Source organism: Vombatus ursinus, unplaced genomic scaffold (genome assembly GCF_900497805.2).
Source record: "Vombatus ursinus unplaced genomic scaffold, bare-nosed wombat genome assembly UNPS02014812.1, whole genome shotgun sequence".
In the NCBI taxonomy this organism is placed as follows: domain Eukaryota; kingdom Metazoa; phylum Chordata; class Mammalia; order Diprotodontia; family Vombatidae; genus Vombatus; species Vombatus ursinus.
The window spans coordinates 46,649,752-46,670,171 of NW_020954590.1; the positions used below are offsets into that span (position 1 = coordinate 46,649,752).

Below are 20,420 nucleotides of genomic sequence, written 5' to 3' on the forward strand. Positions count from 1 at the left end.
TCACATTTCATGAGGGAAGACAATATGCATTAATACTAAGGTCCATACTAACAGAAATACTTTAAATGGAAGGGGAAGGCTCAGAGGGAAGGCATCGGCATTAAAGAGAACTGGAATAGGCCTTCTGCAAAACGTGGGGTTTGAGTTGAGTATTAAAGGAAATCAGGGAAGCCAGAAGGCAGAAGTGAGGGGGGTGAGCATTAGAGGCATGGGGGACAGCCAGAGAAAAGGCACAGAGTCAGGAGACTCATGGGACAGCAAGAAAATCAATTCACGTGACTGGATCATAAAATACATGGAGGAGAGTAAAGTATAAGAAGAGTGGAAAGGTAGCAAGGGGCCAGGCTGTGAAGGGCTTTAACAACCCCAAAGAGGATTTTATTATTGATCCTAGAGGTAATAGGGAGCCACTGGAGTTTATTGAGTAGGAGAAATATTCTTTAGGAAAGTCACTTTGGCATCTGAGTGGAGAATGGATTGTAGGAGGGAGAGACTGGAAGCAAGGAGGCCAACCAGAAGTCTATTACATCAGTCCAGGCATGAAGTGGTGAGTGTCTGCACCAGGGTGGTGGCTGTGGAAGTGCAGAGAAACCTAGAAAGGCTGTAAGGCTAGAAAGGACAGGATTTGGCAACAGAATGGATATGTGGGGTGAGGGGTGAGGGACAGTGAGGAATTTAGGATCCTAAAGACCTGGTTACTTAGGGGTCATCAGGGAAAGATTTCAATCTGTGAAGTTCAGAGATGTTCAAGGGGCTATTAGGTGATGAGATGCTGGATCTCAGGAGAGAGAGGTTAAGGGGCTAAATATGTAGAACTAGGAATCCTTTGTGTAGATAATTAAACCCACAGGAGCTGATGAGACTACATTGAGGCTGAAGAGAAGAAGACCTAGGACAGAGCTTTCAGGGACTCTGAAAGTTAGGGGGCACAGCCTGGAAAAAGATCCAGAAAAGGAGACTAAGAACGAGCAGGAAGGTAGGAGAAAGAACAGGGGGAAGTGAGTTCATGAGTAAAGGTAATATTGGGGTATAGATGAAAGTTCCTCGAGAGTAGGGATGCTCTTCATTTTTGCCTTTGTACCCCCAGGGCCTAGAAGAGTGCTTAAGAGTACTTAATGAAGGCTTCTTGTTCTTGACTGACTAAAAAAAGAAAGAAAAACTCTAGGAAGAAAAAAGTTATTTCCTTTAACTGGGACGTGACAGAAGATACCTGATCCAATAGGGAGGTGGAGTTGCAGGGAGTGGAGATGTCATGAACCTCTTACCTGCAACTAGGCAAAGAAGAAAAAAAAAGGTTAGAAAAGAATGTATAATGGTAGAAATATTGTACAGTAAATAGGTATAGATCAAAGCATACTATTTTCACTTTATTTTTTTGTTTTTTTTCCCTTTTGTTCTGTTTCTTCTTTCACAACATGATTAATATGGAAATGTTTTACATGATTGCACATATATAACCCATATCAAATTGCGTACCATTTTCAGAAGGAAGGAGGGGAGTGGGAGAGGGAGAAAATTTGGAACTCAAAATTTTATTAAAAAATATATGTTAAAAATTGTCCTTACTTGAATTTGGGGAAAAAATTAAATACTATTTAAAGTAAATAGGCATAGGATGGACCAGGGATAGGGAAGAGTGAAGTTCTGAGAGGAAGTATAGAGTTAGAAAGGGGATAACCATAGTCAAAACAAAAGCTACAGCTACAAAAGGATGCTTATTGGGGAGGAAAAAGAGGGAAAGAACTTTTTTCCCTCCTGAAGGTTGTCCCAAACTCTTTGGCTTAACTCTCCTTTTCTCTTGAGATACCATCTATCTCATCTCTCTCTTGCTTTTCATTACTAAGCTTTAGAATATAGCCTATAACCAGCACTTCCTAGCAGATACCAATATAAGCTCCAAATGGATACATGATGTAGATCATAAACAAAATAAAGGTCAGGGAAGAAAATACCTTTTAGATTTATGGACAACAGAAGAGTTCATGACCAAACAAGAGGTAGAGAAGATTACAGAAGATAAATGGACAATTTTGGTTACATAAAATTAAAAAGTTCTTGCACAAATGAAGCCAGGGCAACTAAGAATAGAAAGATGTATCAAGGACAACCATAGGAACTGCACAAGGACTACATGAAGGAAGAAAGGACTTCCAGTACCAGGAGTTAGACACTATACCTTTGTGGTGTGTTCTCCATGGTTGTGACTCAATATTTTTGTTGTTGTTGTTGTTGGTTGTTGTTCAGTTGTATCTGACTTTTTGTGACCCCATTTGGGGTTTTCTTGGCAGAGATACTGGAGTGGTTTGCCATTTCCTTCTCCAGCTCATTTTATAGATGAGGAAACTGAGGGTTAAGTGACTTGCCCAGGATCACTTAGCTGGTAAGTGTCTGAGGCCAGATTTGAACTCAGGAAGATGGGTCTTCCTGACTCCAGACCCTGCACTCTATGCACTGCACCACCTCGCTGCCCCCAGCTCAAAAACACCTTAACTGAAATTTTTCTACAACATTTCTGACAAGTGGTCATGCAGCCTTAGCCTGAATACCTCCAGTATTTGGTCCCAAGGTATTCCATTCCTCTTTAGGACAATTCTAATTGCTGAAACATTTCTGCAATTTCTACTGATTGCTTCCTAGTTCTGACTTCTAAGGCCAAACAAGGCATATTTAATTCTCCCATATGATACCCCTTCAAATATTTGACATAAATTATCATAACCTGACCCTCCCACCTCAACCCAGCTTCCAAGTCTTCTCTTCTCCAGATAAGACATCCCAAGTGCTTTCAACCTATGCTTATATAGCATGATTTTGCATCATTGCATCATCCTAGTTGTGCTCTTCTGTACATAGATCAGCTTGTTAATATTTCCCTAAGATATGACACCCAGAGATGAACAGAATACTCCAGACGAAGTCTAATAAGGGCAGAACACAGCACACCTATCTATCACCTTCTTTGCTTGGAACATTCTGCCTCTGTTTATGCAATCTAAATTTATATTCCCAAAGGTAATCCAGTTTTATTGAGGAAGTGTAATACATTAGAAAGAGCAATGGATTTGGAGTCAAAGGAAAGATAGGAGTCAAAGCTCAACTTTGACACTACCTGTGTGATTCTTGAGCAAATCACTCCACCTCTCAGCCTCAGTTTCATCATATGCCAAATGAGGACATTGTATTAGATATTCTCTAAGGTCCTTTCCAGTTGTAAATCTATAATCCTATGATTCATGGATTGCTGTGGTCAAAAATGTAAATCACTAATCAACTGCTTTGTATTTAGATAGGTTGGTCTGAGACAAGCAGATACAATCTGTTCCCAATATTTCCATTGTAGCAAGTATGCTCTGACCTTATTCTCCTAGAAGGAGGCATGTGACATCTGATCAGGGCTCTGGGGTACCACTGAGTAGTTGGGGGGGGTATCTTCTCTAATGTTCCTGACCTCCCATTCCATGTGGGTTTCCCTCCACTGGGTGTGTTGCCTTCCACCAGTGACTGGTGCCCCAGTTCCATTTAATCAATTAACATCAATTAGCTTTTACAAAAGGATATTTACTTCAAATATATAGCAAGCACAAAAGTACAAACATTTCTTCCAATACCTTGCAGCACACTACCCTGTAATGCCTTGATCCCCAAGGAGAGTGGGCTCAGACTTTACTCAGTTTCTACATAGCACTTGTCTTATCAAGTTTACATTCAAATATAGCATTGCTGCTTGATGAGTTCTTGTCTCAGGGATGAGTCCTTTACTCAGATATGTCTGGGCTGACATCCTTAAGGTCACTACTGAGTTGGCAGCAAAACCTGGCTTATATTTGACTCCCAGATTACTTATTTTCTTGACTTTTTAAAACTCATAGGTTATAGTCTCCAGCTTCACCTGAAATGAAAGAGAACCAATATCTGCACTCATGAGACAATATGGTAGCCTCCCTTGGAAGAGGGCCAGAGACCTCTCTTCTTACAACATTGTTTTTCACTAGTCACTTCCAGCAAAGGAGTTAAATGAAGAGAAGTCCAAATGGAAGACTAAGATGTTAAGGCCAACCAAAGCTTTTTGAAGACCTCCCCAGTTCTAGATCTACACCTATACTCAGAGAAGTTGCTGTCCACCACAAGTGTTGCTGACCAGAACCAGTTATAGGATGTTTATGCATGCTTCAAAGTTTTTCCAAGGTATTTCCTTTACACATTATCATGACTTTCACAGGCAGGTTCTCTATTCTCTTCCACATGGGGAATTTCATCAGTACTACTATGAGCATGCTAGGTTCATTGGCCAGTTCACTGTTATGCCAGTTTAGAACTAATGACTTTAGCACAAAAAGGGTCACTGCCAAACCAAGTTGTAGCACAAGGAATGTAATATATATCTTCAAATATTTGAAGAGCTATCATGAAGATGGGAGTAGACTTCTTGTGCCTGGCTTCATGGGGAAAAATGAGAAGCAATAAAGGGAATCTGGAAAGGGAAATTTAGGATTAATGTCAGGAAAAACTTTCTAATAGAGTTATTCAGAAATGGAATGGACTGCTTCAAAACGAATTCCCCCTCAATAGAGGTCTTCCAGCAAAGGCTGGATAAAACCACTTTTTGGGTAGGTTGAAGAGGAATTGCTTTTAGGGTATTGAGTTGGATTAGATAGCAACTAAGGACACTTCCAATCCTAAAATTCTATGATTCTATGAAGTATCAGAGTAGGATTTTTGAATCAAAATCATTTGAGAACTTACATTGTACTTTCAATGATTCCATGATGTTTATTATCACACAAGACCATCTTTTTAATACTAGTGTTCTTTGGATGATACCATATGGCTGTGAATTAGGGAATATGAAAACTATAGAAGTATAAAAACTGCTTGTTGATCAAAGGCTATAAATAAACAATTTTCAAAAGTAGAATTGCAAAGTATTAACAGTCACATGAAAGAATGCTCCAGACCACTAATAATAAGAGAAATATTTACTAAAACAGTCCTAAGTCCTACCTTACAGCAAATCGATAAAGGTGACAAGAGATGGGAAGAGTCAATGTTGGAGTGGTTGTAGAAAGCCAGGCACACTAAGTCAGTGCTAGTTGAGCTATGAATTGGCCCAACCATTCTGGAAAGCAATTTGTTAATATGCAAATAAAGTGACTCAAATGCCTACGCTTTTTGACCCAGAGATTCCACTGCTAGGCATATACTCTAAGGAAATCACTGACACAAAGAAAGGCTCCATATACATACTGAAATATTTATAGCAGCACTGTTTGTGGTAGAAAAGAACCGGAAACAAAGTAGATCCTCATTGACTAGGGAATGGCTAAACCAATTGTGGTACGTGGATAAAATGGAATATGATGATGTTGAAGGAAACAACATAAATGATGAACATAGAGAAGCATGAAAAGGTCTTTATGAACTGATGCAAAATGAACTAAGCAGGACAAAGAAATAATGCAGAAATTGTTTACAACAATAAAAATATAAACACCTACCACAAAGCACTCAAAACAGAATGTCATGAAATTATAAAGAACAAACTTGGCCCTGAAGAGGTGATATAAGAAGCAGCTTCCCTCCATTCCATTGCAGAAGTAAGTGTTCACAGGTATGGGTCATTGTATATAACGTCAATTATTTTTTCAGTATATTGACTGTTTTTGCTGGTTACTTTTTTAATTTTCCTCTTAAAAAATTATTTGTGGGGTGACTTACTAGAAAGTAAGGAAGGAACATAAGGGAAAATGTGGGCAATGTAAAAACAACATATATGAGTGAAAATCTATTTTTAAAAACTCATGTTATTCAAAAGGTAAACAAACATTTATTAAGTGGCTACTTTGTTCCAGGCACTATGCTAAGTGCTGGAGATACAAAGGAAGGCAAAAACTTCTCTCTTCTTCTCTCCTCTTCTTCTCTCTTCTCTCAAGGAGTTCACAGTCTAATGGGGAATAAAACATGTAAACAACTGTATAAGAAACAAGATATAAAAGGGGTGAATTGGTGATAATCCCAGAGGGAAGGCACTAGCATATTGCCACTAAAGATCGATGTGTGAAAATAGAATAAAAGACGTCATCAAACAAGGGATCATATTTGATTCTGTGATTAGAAAAGGAAGGAGTCTGGTCATGTAGCAAGAGTAATAATTCACCTATTGCCTGGGTTGCTCTAGTGTTTTAGCTGTGAAATGATAAATGGAGCAGAGGCAGGCCTTGAGTACAACCTTTGAGTCTTCGATGGAGAATTTATGTAGACATAGACAAGAATCGCACAAGCTGAAGTGTGGCTAGATTGAAATCTTTACTGGTGGAAAGAGTACCCACACCAGTGAGCCCACTGATCTATCAAAATATCAAAGATTATATTGACTTTTTTACATACCATGTCACACTGTTGACTCAGATTGAGCTCTAATCCCAGTCCCTTAAGATCTCTACATCTTTTTCATATAAATTGTTGTCTAGCCATATCTTCCTTATCCTGTTTATAAAGCTGATTATTTGAACTCATGTGTAGAACTTCACATTTATCCTTATTAAATTTTAGCCAATTCAGTTTGATCCATCATTCTTATCCATCGGGATCTTTTTGAATATACTCTATCATCCAAAATAATAATAGCTATTCCTCCAAATTTTGGTCATCTACAGATTTGATAAATAAGCCATTCCCGGATTTATTAAAGTAAGTCCCTGCTAAAAATGTTGAACAACATAGGGTTAAGGACAGATCCTTGGGTATTAGATCAGAAGCCTTCCTCCAAGGTAGCATTGACCAATCACAGAACTTTGGTTCAGTCATTCTACCAATTCTGAATACACTTTACCATGCTATCAGCTATGTCATATATCTCCATCTTATCTACAAATACTTGTAAAAATTAAATTTTATTTTTTAATTCAGCAAAAAATCTGCCTTCTTTCTATTCAATTGAGAAATAAAAACAAAACTTTCATTACAAACATGTATAGTCAAACAAAACAAATTCCCATATAGGCCATGTTCAAAAAAATGTCTCATTCTGCATTGAATCCTTCATTTCTCTTTCAGGAAGTAGATAGCATATTTTAAAATGAGTCCTCTAGAACTGTGGTTAGTCATTATGCTGATCAGAATTCTTTAAAGTCTTTCGAAGTTATATGTATTTATAATGTTGTGGTTACTGTATAAAATGTTCTCCTGGTTCTGCTCACTTTACTCTGAATCCGTTAATACAAGTGTTCCCAGGTTTCTTTGAAACAATCTTCTTCATCATTTCTCACATCACACTTGTATACTATAACTTATTCAGTCATTCCCCAGTTATGGGAGCCCCATCAGTTTCCAATTCTTTGCTACCACAAAAAGCTGTTATAATATTTTTGTACAATCTTAGTTGGAGCTTGCTTTGCTTGAGACTAATCTTTTTCTTTACTTACCCGTCTTCTTATTTCTCCTTTCCCTTTTCCCTTTTCCCGGTTGTTACCTTCTTAATGAAATTTATTTCTGTATCCAACTCGTGTGTGTGTGTGTGTGTGTGTGTGTGTGTGTGTGTGTATGTGGGTGTATGTATTCTCTTCTCTTTTGATGAGGTCAGATGTGAGTGAGGTTCAAGTATTATCCACTCCCCTTACCCCTTCCTCCTTGTTTATATGAATTTGCAGACCCTAATTATGTGAGACAATTATTTTAAAATCATCAAAATATAACAGAATCACTGTTATAAGATCGGGCCCAGTGATCTTGAGACCACTATGACAGTTTCCCCTTAAGAGAAGCTATAACTTATAGAATCTGTGCATGAAAACCATTGTTATAACATTAGGCCTGATGGATTTGAAGCCACCATGACAGTCTCCCCTTAAGGGAGGCTGTAAGCTTATACAACATACTCATGGAAAAATACTAACAATAATATTTTTGAGGTTTGGCACAGCTGTGTCTCTCCAATAATATTTTATCTAATACAGGCTTGGTTTTCTCCCCTGAAACCCCCAAAATAATTGTCATTTTTTCCCTGATTATCCCCACCACCTCAATAATATTTTGCCCTAACCCTTGATACACAATTTGGCCAGTTCCAAGGAGGTCATCCAAAATCATAGTAGAAGAACCTCACCCTCAGAAAAGCACTTTAGAGCATACCCTCCCCTCCAACAGAAGCATCCTTTCCTGCCGGAGCTCACTTTACCCTCAAGCAAGAGTACCCCTTCCTGCTGTAGCCCACTCCTACTGGAGCACTCCCTTTCTGCTGAATGGACCTGTGTCTCTGTGTTGTCCAACACAGCATTACCCTTATGTGAGTTATACTCTATGTTAGTCTGTATACCTGAGTAGTATGATAGGTCCCTTTTTCCTCTTTCCCCTTCCCCCTCTTCCCTATTGCTTGCAATAAAGCATTGAATCAAACTGATTCCCATTGTTTTACAGGTTATTCTGAGCACCTGAATTCAGTACACTGAAAAGGACTTAACCTATTGACAGCCAAACCTACGCTGGGGTGGGGTGGGGTGGGGGACTGCGAGTCCCAGTTACATGTAGAAAATAAAGGTCACTAGGAACCCTATGTACAGCGGACTATCTCAACACAATTGGTGTAGGAAGCAAGATCTCAAAACACACCCTTAGGTCCTCTAATTAAACTTCCTCTATGACCCCTGGTGATGATAGGTTCAAAGAGGACACATGTATCATATCCTCATGTTAGAATGTAAGCTGTTTATCCTCCCTCAGTTGTTTATCATTGTTTGTGTTTACCTTTTAATATTTATCTTACCTCCTGTGTTTGAACATTCTGTACAGCTCTGGTTTTTTCATAAGGAATTCTTGGAGGTATTCTATTTCATTAAAGGTCCATTTCCCAAGTTGTGGTATATGAATGTGATGGAATACTATTGTGCTATAAGAAATGATGAACAGGCTGACTTCAGAAAAATCTGGAAAGACTTGTATAGTCTGATGCTGAGTGAAGTGAGCAGAACCAAGAGAAAGTTGTAGACAATAACAGCCACATTGTGTAATGACTAATATTGATAGACTTAACCCTTCTCAGCAGCACAAGGATCTAAGACATCTCCAGAGGCCTTGTGATGGAAAATGTTATCCACACCCAAAGAAAGAACTATGGAAGTCGAATTGCTATTTTTTTTTCTCTTCTGTTGAGTTTTGTTTCCTCTTTCTGATGGTTCCTCCCATTGGTTTTAATTTTTACTTACAACATCACTAATGTGAAAATATGTTTAATATGAATGTAAATGTATAGCCTAAAAAGAAAAAAAAGGTCCATTTCCCTCCTCTAGTACTATTATTCAGCTTTTCTGGGTAATTTATTCTGGTTATAAGCCTAGATCTGTTGCTTTTTGGAACATCATATTCCAAACTCTCCACTCATTCATAGTGGTAGCTGCCAAATCATATGTGATTTGATTGTTGCTCCTTTGTATTTGAAATATTTCTTTTTGGCTGCTTTGCAGTATTTTTTCTTTGACCTGGAAGCTCTAGATTTTAGCTCTGATGTTCCTGGGAGTTTTCATTTTAAGGTTTCTTTCAGTTGACCGGCAGATGCTATTTCCACTTTGTCTTCTGGTTGTGAGGGATCTGGGTAGTTTTCTTTTAAGATTTCTTGAAATATGATAACTAAGCTTTTTTTTTTTTGGTCATGATATTCAAATAGTTTATTAATTCTTAAATTTTTTTCTCCTTGATATATTTTCTAGGTCAGTTGTTTTTGCTATATCTTAAATTTTCTTCTCTTTTTTCCATCTTGCTTTAATATTTCTTAGTGTTTCAAGGAGTCATTTGCTTCTACTTAGTCCATTCTAAGTTTCAGGGAGGTCTTTTTGCTTGGGTGAGGTTTTATACTTCCAGTGCCAAGGTACTAATTCCCTTTCTAAGTTTTTCTTCTATAGCTCTCATTTATTTTCCATTTTTTTTCCTGTAGTGCTCTTATTTCTTTGACAAAAATATTTAAAAATTCTTTTTTTTTACACTTATTCCATTTCTTCCGAATTGTAGTTGAATTTGTTCCAAATTAAATTTCTTTGAGGTTTTGCCTGCGAATGTTTTCAGGTCATTCTTTCTTCTAGGTTTGTGTCTTGAGGATCTCTGCCATCATATTAGCTTTTTAATTTGTATTTTTTTAGGCAACTGAGGTTAAGTGACTTGCCCAGGGTCACACAGCTAGTGAGCGTCAAGTGCATATTAGCTTTTTAGAGTGGGACTTTCCATTGCTTTCTTGGGTGTTGAACATTGTGTGATCTCAGGAGTAGCTCATAGTGGTCTGATACAGGGAAAAGTCTGATGACTGCCCCCTCCCCCCCATCCTGTTCTGTGCTCTAAAAGTTCTTGACCTCAGTTTGAATGTGAGCAATGGTCGGTTGACTGCTTCTAGACTACTGCTATTAACCATTTGGGAAGCTGTACTTCTTTAGAGTGGCAGAATTGTAGGCTCCCTTTTAGTCTGGTATTCCTGCTTTGCTTATTCCTCTGAAGGTTTTGGACTGTGCTAGAAGCTGGCCCTGAGATCCTGCTCTACTCCTGGGGGTCCTCATCACACAGCTGCTGAAAACTTGTTCTTCTATTGGTTCAAATTCAGGGCTTATGGCCTCCCACTAATTTAGGACACTGCTCCTGGAAACAGGTCTGCTCTTTATTCTGCTCTGAGTAATGTGACCCACAACTGGATAGGGTGTGACAAAGCTTGCCAGGTAGCACCTATTCCCATCATGGTACCCCAGTATGGGTGGAGGACTTCCTCTCACCCAGGTGCATAGCCTTTTCTTTGTGCTGGAGTGCTCCTTGTGGCCATCTCCTGACCAGGTCCCTTCTCCAGTGTCCATAGATCTGTCTCCATACGTGGACCTGGGCTGGAAAAATGACTCACTGGTTCTTTCTTGGGCTTCCCCTCAGGATTCAGTTTGGTGCATTTTCTGGATATTTGTTTTGGCTGGGCACTCACTGTATTTCTTCCTGCTACTCCACCATCTTGGCTTTGCCTCCCTTGATAATAGATATTTCATGTTTCAGTGGGGGATGATTCAGAGTGTTTTAAAATGAAGTGGTAAAGGGGGAACTCATAGCAAATGGCTTCTCAAACTCCCACCCCTTAGATCCTAAGCTTCTGATTGGCAAGTATTCACTTTATGTTGCTCAGACTCACTTCCCAGACACCTCCATACCATGTTACCTACCACTCACCCATTCTCCCTTCCTTTCCTAACTGTAGCTAGTTCTGAGAATAGTAATATCAACCTTGTTGCTCAGTCGTGTTTGACTATGTGACCCCATGGACAAAAGTCCATGGGGTTTTATTAGTAAAGATTATTAGAGTGTTTTTTCATTTTCTTCTCTGGTGTGCCCCCATTTGACAGATGAAGAATTGAGGCAAATAGGAGTTAAATGACTTGTCCAGGGTTACACAGTGTCAGAGGCTGGATTTGAACTTGGATTTTCCTGACTCCAAGCCCAGTGCTTTATCCACCGTATTACTTAATATCAACCTCACCATTTCTTTTTTTGGGGGGCTTTTTTTTTTAATTTTGAAATTTTTTTTCCCAATTACATGTAAAAATAATTTTTAACATTAGTTTTTTAAAATTTTGAGTCCCAAATTCTCTCCCTCCCTCCCTCCCCTTCTCTAAGACTGAACAATTTGATATACGTTATACACTTGCAATCATGCAAAACATTTCTATTAGTCATATTGTGAAAGAAAACACAGACAAAAAAAACCACAAAAAGAAAGTAAAGAAAGTGAAAAATAGTATGTTTCCATCTCCATTCAGACTGCATCAGTTCTTTCTCTGGAGGTGGATAGCATTTTTCATCAGTCCTTTGGAACTGTCTTGGATCACCGTATTGCCGAGTATAGCTGTTATTCATAGTTGATCATTGTACAATATTGCTGTTACTGTGTACGATCTTCTTGTTCTGCTCACTTCACTCTGTATCAGTTCATGCAAGTTTTTCCAGGTTTTTCTGAAAGCATCCTTCTTGTCATTTCTTATAGCACAACAGTATTCCATGACAATCATACACCACAACAACTTCACCATTTCTAAAAAATAGGACAATTGATCAGTTGCCTTACGACCATTTCCCTCCTCCCCGGCCACCTGTCTTCCCCATCACCCCTAGATTTTGTTTTTCCTATTAGAATGTAAGCTCCTTGAGGGCAGGGAGCACTTCCTCAGTGCTTGGCATACAATAAATGCTTAATAATGCCTTTTCACCTATTCATTCTATTTCATTATAGTGTTGAGTATCTTGTTGACTTAATTAGGCTTGTGATATTAAAAGTAATAAGTCAGCTCACCTTCAAATACCAAAAACATTTATTTAGGAACACTTTCCCCCTTTTCCCCAGCACATATACACGCAAATATATACACATATATATACACATGCAAACACACAGCCACATGGGCTTACAGTAAAACAAGTTGGCATTAGAAAGATACTCTTCATTGAGGACTGTAAGGTGGGTGCTCTCAAATTTGGCCTGATGGTCTGTGTTCTGAGGTGAAGCTATCCAGGCCAGAAATTACACAGACTGGAGATCACTGGCTGAACAACTTCAAGAAGCTGCTATAAAGCTGAGTGTACATAGTGCTCAAGGAGGCTGTGACAATTCTTAATCGATCCTTCAAAACATTGCAGTTTTCACCATTTGTTGAAACAGAACAACCTGACCCTGAAGAATCCTAATGCAGGTAATGTAGGATTCCTGGTTGATGGGGGATAGGGCTGTTTATAAGAGGGGAGTGATGGATAAATGACTGAATGGAATTTCCCCATTGGCCAAATTGAGTATATGAATGTTACAAGCATTACATCAATAGAATGTACATGACAACCTTTGATTATTATCACAGTCCCAATTAGAGTTACCTACTCACTACAATGAGACAGAGCTCTTCATGTAACAGGCAATTATTGAGATCTATTAACCTAGACACTAAGGATAAATGTCCTAAGAGAATATTGCCATCATGAGTTCAAAGAGGCCACTGGAGAATTCAGATTCACAGGTGATGAGAGAAACAAACACTTAAGCACAATTGCATTATTGTCCAATTTATAAATTAGATCATACATGTTTTAGGATATGAACCATACTCATTTGGAGGAAGAGCAGTTAGTTCTTAGAATCATAAGTCTTCCACTAAAGGTTTTAAGATCCTTAGAATTATGATTCTTAATGGCTTAAGTCCCATTGGCATTTGTAGTGCCTAATGCTATGCACACAATGGGCATATTTGTCGATAATAATGTAATAATTCAAAATTGAGTATAGTATCATAGGTGAAGAAGAAAAACTCTCTTGATAATTACCTTTTGCCCTTCTTCCTCCTGTTGAATTTCTGAAGGCCATCATAGTGTATGGTTTTTCATTTGAATAATTTTTATTACAAATACAAATATAAGCTTTATCCTTCAATAGTTTTTTGGAGATCCATCAAGAATAAGCATAGTTGAATAAATATCATATACTGGCAGGTTAACACTTAGAAAATAAATTCAAGAATGACTGGAAGATACAGGTTGGTGAGTACAAATGCAAAGAGTAAAAATTCTCATCAGCTTCCCACTCTTGCTGCAGACTGACAATTGGCAGCAGACACTTAAACAAATATTTAAGTAGCCATGAATACTTTTTTTCATAAAAACAAAAAAAGACTTGGTGCTGACATCTTAAGAAGTGAAGTATTCATATGTAACATGATAATTAGCATTTCTTCTTCATTCAGTGGAAGAGATAACAGAAGCTTTTTTTTTGTACTTATCTACAGCTTCTTTAATATTTTCCAAGAAATCTTCAGCAATGAATTCTTCACACTCTTTGTCTACTTTAACAATCTGATCCTCAAGATGCTTCTAGAAGAAAAAAAAATTAAAATTGTCAATAATCTAAAACAATAAACGAACAAAAGAAAAGCAAATTATATCCCTAAAAAAGATGCAGTGAAACTTTTACTAATATCTTCAGTTATAATGGGGGAAGACAATACCCAAAAGGGAGGTGAAAAGACAGGGGAAGGTGAAGTCAAAAGCCCAGTTGGGAGGGGAATGAAGGATGGCTGGCCTGGGTTTCTCTACAAAATAAAGGCTCTAGAAGGAAATCAGTTTTTCCTTTTTTGTTTCATCCTTGAAGATACACAAGTTGTAGGAGTCTTACTGATACACATTTTGTCTTGTAGAACAATCAGTTAAAACATGTTCTCCAGGACAGAAGGAGAAATGGAGCCTGGTGTGTAAAATCATATATAGAGGCACAGTGTGCTATGCAGCCTGGGCCAAGAAGGAAGAGACATTAGGGGCTATATACAGTTTAGAGAAATATGTTTTACTTTAGAAGACAAAAATCTTCCTTGAAGAAACAAAGTCTTAGATTAACTCTAGTTAGATTCCATATAGGTCAATGAAAAAAATATTTCCTAATAGGCTTTAGAAATTTATTTTGCATTGGTAACTTTTACAAAATATGTCTATGTATACTGGTTGGTCAACCTTGGACCACTCATGTTGATTTCACAAAACCACAGCATTGGTGGTTTAAGGCTACCTAGTCTAACTTGTATCTGAACAAGAAAACACACTACAACCACCTACCCAAGAGTTCATTGGACCATGGCTTGAAGACTGCTAATGGGGTGGGGATGGAGAATCTCTACTACCTCCAAGGCAGCCCAACTTCTAGGAATTTTAATGCATAATTCTGCTTTCTATGGGTAAAGCAGAATAGTCAGATCCCTCTTTCAGGTAATAGCCCTTTAAATACTTGAATGGTGGACATATTCCTCATTTTTTTTTCCTTTCCCAGATGAAATGTCTTCTATTTCTTCAAATGATACAATTCTCTAGATGTCCTCCACTTGAACAATGTTGTTCATAAGAAGTTATGTGCCAGGAACTAAACATCATACTCTAGCTTTGGTTTGATTGAGACAGAGAATAGAGGAATTATTTCTTCCCCAATCCCATATTCCATGCCTGTTTTAAAGCAATTTAAGATCATAATTTTTTTTTTGGCTCCTTATTACACTTTTGCCGCAGAGTAAATTTTTAGTTCGCTAAAACTTCCAGATATTTTCAGATGAACTCTTATCTAGCCATGCTTATGCCTATTTCTGTATTTCAGTAAAAACAGTAAGTTCACAAATGAGGCTTTATTACAATCTTACTAGACTTTGTCACTAAAGCCCTTCCTTATAAGCTGATAATGAACCATCAGTGACAGTTCACTGATTCCAGACATTCAAACCCTTTTGAACCTACTTAACTGTATGACTGCTTAGGAGATAGTTCTATATTTTATCCTTAAGAATAGTATAAGGTGGGGACAGCTAGGTGGCGCAGTGGATAGAGCACTGGCCCTGAAGTCAGGAGGACCTGAGTTCAAATCCGCCTTTGGACCAAACACTTGACACCTACTAGGTGTGTGACCCTGGGCAAGTCACTTAACCCCAATTGCCTTAAAAAAAAATAGTATAAGGTGGCCTCAGACACTTGACACTTATTAGCTGTGTGACTCTGGGCAAGTCACTTAACCCCATTGCCTAGGCCCCTCCCCCCCCAAAAAAGAAAAAAAAAAGAATAGTATTAGGGAGTTTGCCAAAGGCTGCATTAAAATCTAAGTAAAGTATATTTACAGTTTTCTTGGGACCTACTAGTCTAGTAACCTAGCTTTTTTTTTTTTAAAGGAAAATGGGTTTAATTGGAAATAATGTTTCTGAATGAAGACATAGTTCGTAGTTAACTATTTTTATCCTTAGTTTGTTCTTTCTCAATAAACTTAGGATATATGGATGATCTCAAAAGATTTGAAATTCATGCATTTAATTCAGCATTAATTAGTAAAACCCCTAAAAGTTAAATTATCTTTATATACTAAAACCCAGTGATCTGCTACTGCTGGATGTTGTTTTTGATGCCTATCATCGTGCAGAGAGATTATTTTGAAAATGTCTGTAATGTTTATGATTACATTTAAAGCCACAGACATGCACAGAATCTAATCTAATTAGTGTAGAACAAAATTTTTGCAGAAGATTAAAAATTAGTTTTAAGTGTTTTTAAAATAGGAAAATAGAGCTTTAGCTGAAGGAATTTAAAATTAAGAAAGATCTCAGTGTTTCTAACAAATTTTTACTTACTTCAACAGATCCAACATGGGTTGCAACCATTTCTAGGAGATGCTGCAAGTTATTGCTCACTTTTCGTCTTTCTTCAGTTGTCCTTTGTAACACCAGCTGGTATCTGTGGAGTAAAATTTTTGCTTAATTCATCTAAGAATTTTCACCAGTTCCTTGGAGGATGTAAGGACTTAAATGGATAGTTTGAATCAACAAAATAAAAATGATGCTCCCTAAATAAAGTTATTCTGTGTCAATTTTTAGTTATTTTGTGCCAATTAAAATCCCAAAAGAATATTTTACAGAGCTAGAAAAATAATTTAAAAATTAAAGTGGAAGAACAAAAGGTCATGAATCTCAAGGTGTAAAAACATAGCAATTAATATTTCCTTTGAATTCTACTGTACTGATTTTACAATGTAATTGATTTTATGCTGTATTGATTTTTATAATGGCTGGCATCTGCCTCAACTTACCCAGCTCAAATACGCGGCCTCTCTCAGTCTGAATTGGCTTAAAGGGGTGGTTGAAAGGTAGTGTAGCTAGAAGCTCCTGGAACTAGGTCCTAGGACATCATTTGCTAATCAGTTTAATTTGGGACTTCTGTAAACAACTGATCAGCTTAAACTGGAGCCCCTCCCCCAAAGACAAGTCTTCTATCCTCACTAGCCCTTGGGTAATTAGGGAAGGTTTGATCTTCCCCAAGGGGACAACTAACCTGGTGGTCCTGATTTAGGCAATTCTAATGCTAGTCTGGAGTTGGGTGAGTCCCATAAAGTGAAGAACGTTCCTTTAGGTCAGCGTAGGGCATGAATAGCCACACCTGAAGGCCAACCCACTTTCCCCAGCTTCAGCCAATCAGAAGCCTCCCCAACTACTTTCTAACCACTCCTTTCCTACAAATGCCGTTTTCCTTCTCATGAGGGTCGCTGGACTGCCTGAGGGGGCCAGTCTGACCCACTTTATTAACAGTATGTGGCACTATTAATAAGCTGATCTTGCTTAAAGATAGGTGCTTCAGTTTCCCTCTTACTGCATTTTACTCCCAAAAGAGGGAAAAAATGGGGAAAAAAGAGTGAGGAGGAAGGAGGTTTATCAGTACCATATCTTAAACTGTATTAAAAAGCAGTAACCATTAAAAGGACTTGATTTGGTACACGTTAAAAATTTGGGAATTTTTTTTGCCAGACTATGTAGATAATGAATTGAGGGATTTTTTTTTTCAGGTTTGTTTTTATATTTTAATTTGCTTAACAGAAGACAGCAGTGGGACAGATTCATAAAAAATATTTGTTACTTGAAAAAAAAAGGGAGGAACTCATATCAGTATAGAGAAAAGGTAGAGTGATACCTTCAAATGCCCTTTTAAAAATTATATTTTCATATTGGCTTCCATTATAATTTATTAGATTCTTTCTACAGAAATAAATTTAGCCATATCATATAATAAAACCACACAAATATTCACTTTTGATTCTATTAAAGGGATATGTATGTATATGTGTGTATATTCTGTGGATACACACACACACACACACACACACACACACAAAACTGGTTTTGTTGGTTTACTTGTGCAAAGCTTTTTAATTTTATGTAATCAAAGTAGCTAATTTTACTAAATCATTTGTTGGTGATAGATGCATCCCCTAGCTATAACTGAGAAATTAATGAGCCATTTTCTTTCTAACAATTTTTGGCTTTAATATAGCTAAAAGAGTTTTATCAATAACTTTTATTTTAATATCACAGTGATTTCCATATTTTACCTCCAAATCCCATAGTGAGCCTTCCCTTGAAGCAAAGAGTTAAGTAAAATCAAATGACATGATGATACCATTTCTCTTAACTTTTTAACAGTATGACTTTTTATATGAACATTCATCTATTTGGAGTTGGGGTATGTGATGTGAAAATTATATTCTGAACTTAATATTTGCCAGATTGCTATCCAGGTTTTCTGGCAGTTTTTGCTGAACAAAAAAGTCCTTTACCATTATCAAAGAGTTGACAGCATATCTATTTCTTTCTAAGTCTTGTTCATCTCTGTTTCACTGATAAACTTTTCTTTTTATCTAGTAATAAACAATTTTATAATTGCTGTTTTATAAGATCTAGTAACAGAAAAGATATTTCATTTGTATTCCTTTTCTATTTTTCTCTATATAGTCTTGACCTTTTGTACCTCCCAAATTAATTTTGCCTCCTTTGCATTTAATGTCTATCCTGTTAATTTCTTTTCTTGATTTATTGCTAAATTCATCTATAGTAGTATGTTAAAAAGTAATGATGATAGTGGCAATCCTTCCTTCTCTTTATCTTACTGAGAAAGTTTCTAGTTCTTCTGCATTATAAATAATGCTACTTCTTGGTTTTAGATAAAATTTTTTTGGCTTACACAGCTACGATTGTGCTATAAGAATTTATATTTTTTCTCATTTATGCAGTCCTTTAAGGGTTTGCAAAGCTCTTTACAAGAGCTACCTTATGGAGTAGCTAAGTGACCCTGAAGTCAGGTGGACCTGAGTTCAAGTCCGATCTCAGACAGTAGCTGTGTGACCCTGGGTAAGTCAATAAATCCCAAATGCCTGAAAAAAACAACCCCCCCCAATACTATCTCATTTGACTGTCACAACAATCCTTGGACTTAGGTGTTATTAATATTCCCATTTTACAGATGAAGAAACTGAGGCAGATGGCAATTAAGTTACTTGTTTATGGTCATATAGCTAGAAAATGTCTTAGGTAGGATTTGAATTCAGGTGTACTTATATTCCTGCTATATTTTTCAGCACATTTATTTCACACACACATTTATTTGAGCACACATATTTCAGCACATTTCACAGGGATTATTTCCAGTTTCTCTTCTATTTGGTCAATTCTCATGTTTGTCTTCAAGAATTTTCCTTTGCTGTACCAAGGTGATCTTTTCAATCTTCCTTAAGTTCAGGAAGATTTGAGTTCAAATGTGACTTCAGACATTTACTAGCTGTGTAACCCTGGACAAGTGACTTAACTTCTCTCAGCCTCAGTCTCCTCAAATGTAAAATGAGGATAATAACACCACCTATTTCCTGGGGTTATTATGAACATCAAATGAGATAACATTTGTAAAGCACAGCAGGTGCTTAATAAATGCTTGTTTCCTTCCTTCCAAAACTTCTCCAACCTTCCCATACCACCCATTCTCATCCCTGTAGCCTCTCAGCTGAGGATCTTATTTATTTATTTCTTTAACTGAGAATAGAGGCCATTAAGTGTTAGAACTTTGTTTTTGGCATCTCCAACCTCCAGGACTCTATTCCTCTTTTCTTTTCTTTTACTTCAGTAAATCAACAAGTATATATACTTCTTAAACATTTGCTATATGCGAGGCATTGTGATAAACTGGGGCAGAGAAAGACAAAAGCATAAAACAGTCCCTGCCCTCAAGGATCTTGTATTCTAACAAGAGTTATGCAGAAGATGCATGCAAAGTGAAACTAGGTAATCTACAGGGAAGATTAGAAATCTCTGATAAAGAGATGGCTCTACTTGCCTAGACCAGTCCCATTAAATGTACCCATGATTCTATCCCCTCCATTTTCTCCAGCAGATTGTCACCTCAGTTATCTTTCCCTCTATCTATTCCTCCCCCCTTTCGTATTTACTAGTTCCTAATTCCTTCAAATATGCATGTCTTCCCTATTCTTAAAAAGTAAACAAACCAAAAAAACCCCTCGATATCAGACCATCCTCCAAGCTATAATCCTCTATCTCTTCTCCCTTTTTTAGCCAAAGTGCTAGAGAATGTTATCTACAAAGCTACCTCAATGGCTTCTTCTCACTTTCAAACCTTTGTAATGTAGCTTCTAACCTCATCACTCCACTGAAATAGTTCTCTCCAAAGTTATCATAGAATCTCTCATATGCCAAGTCTGATGGCTTAGCTTAGCTCTTAGCTCTCTTTCTCCTTGGTACCTTTGAAGAGCTACTGACCACTTTTTCCTTGCTTCTCAGGGTTTTCATTACATGACTTTCTCCTGGAGTTCTCCACCTACCTGTCTTATGCCTCTTTCTCATCTCAGTTTTCTTTGCTATCTTATCATCCATATCATGCCATTTAATTGTTAGTACACTTAATTCTCTACACTTCTTGCTTGGGGACTTCATCAGTTCTGAAGAGTCAAAAATCCAGAAATGCCTCCTCCTTGGCTCCCCAAAAGTTTCAACTCCACCAAAAATTAAGTCCATGCTCTATATTCCCTTTTTCAGACAACAAGCCTATTTGACTTCATTTTATATACAATACTAGAAAGTCTC

At 37.4% G+C, this 20,420-nt stretch overlaps 1 protein-coding gene across 3 annotated transcripts in view; it reads right to left on the minus strand.

Annotated features, from left to right (window-relative positions):
• Positions 1-11,961: 11,961 nt before the first annotated feature.
• LOC114054088 (kinetochore protein NDC80 homolog) overlaps positions 11,962-20,420 on the minus strand; it is a 46,617-nt gene continuing 38,158 nt past the window's right edge. For all 3 annotated transcript variants that reach the window (XM_027877194.1, XM_027877195.1, XM_027877196.1), the window contains 2 exons: positions 16,137-16,239; positions 11,962-13,857 (listed from right to left, as the gene is read on the minus strand). In XM_027877194.1, coding sequence (XP_027732995.1) covers positions 13,723-13,857; positions 16,137-16,239 — 238 coding nt within the window. In that variant the 3' untranslated portion in view covers positions 11,962-13,722. The remainder of the gene's footprint in view (positions 13,858-16,136; positions 16,240-20,420) is intronic.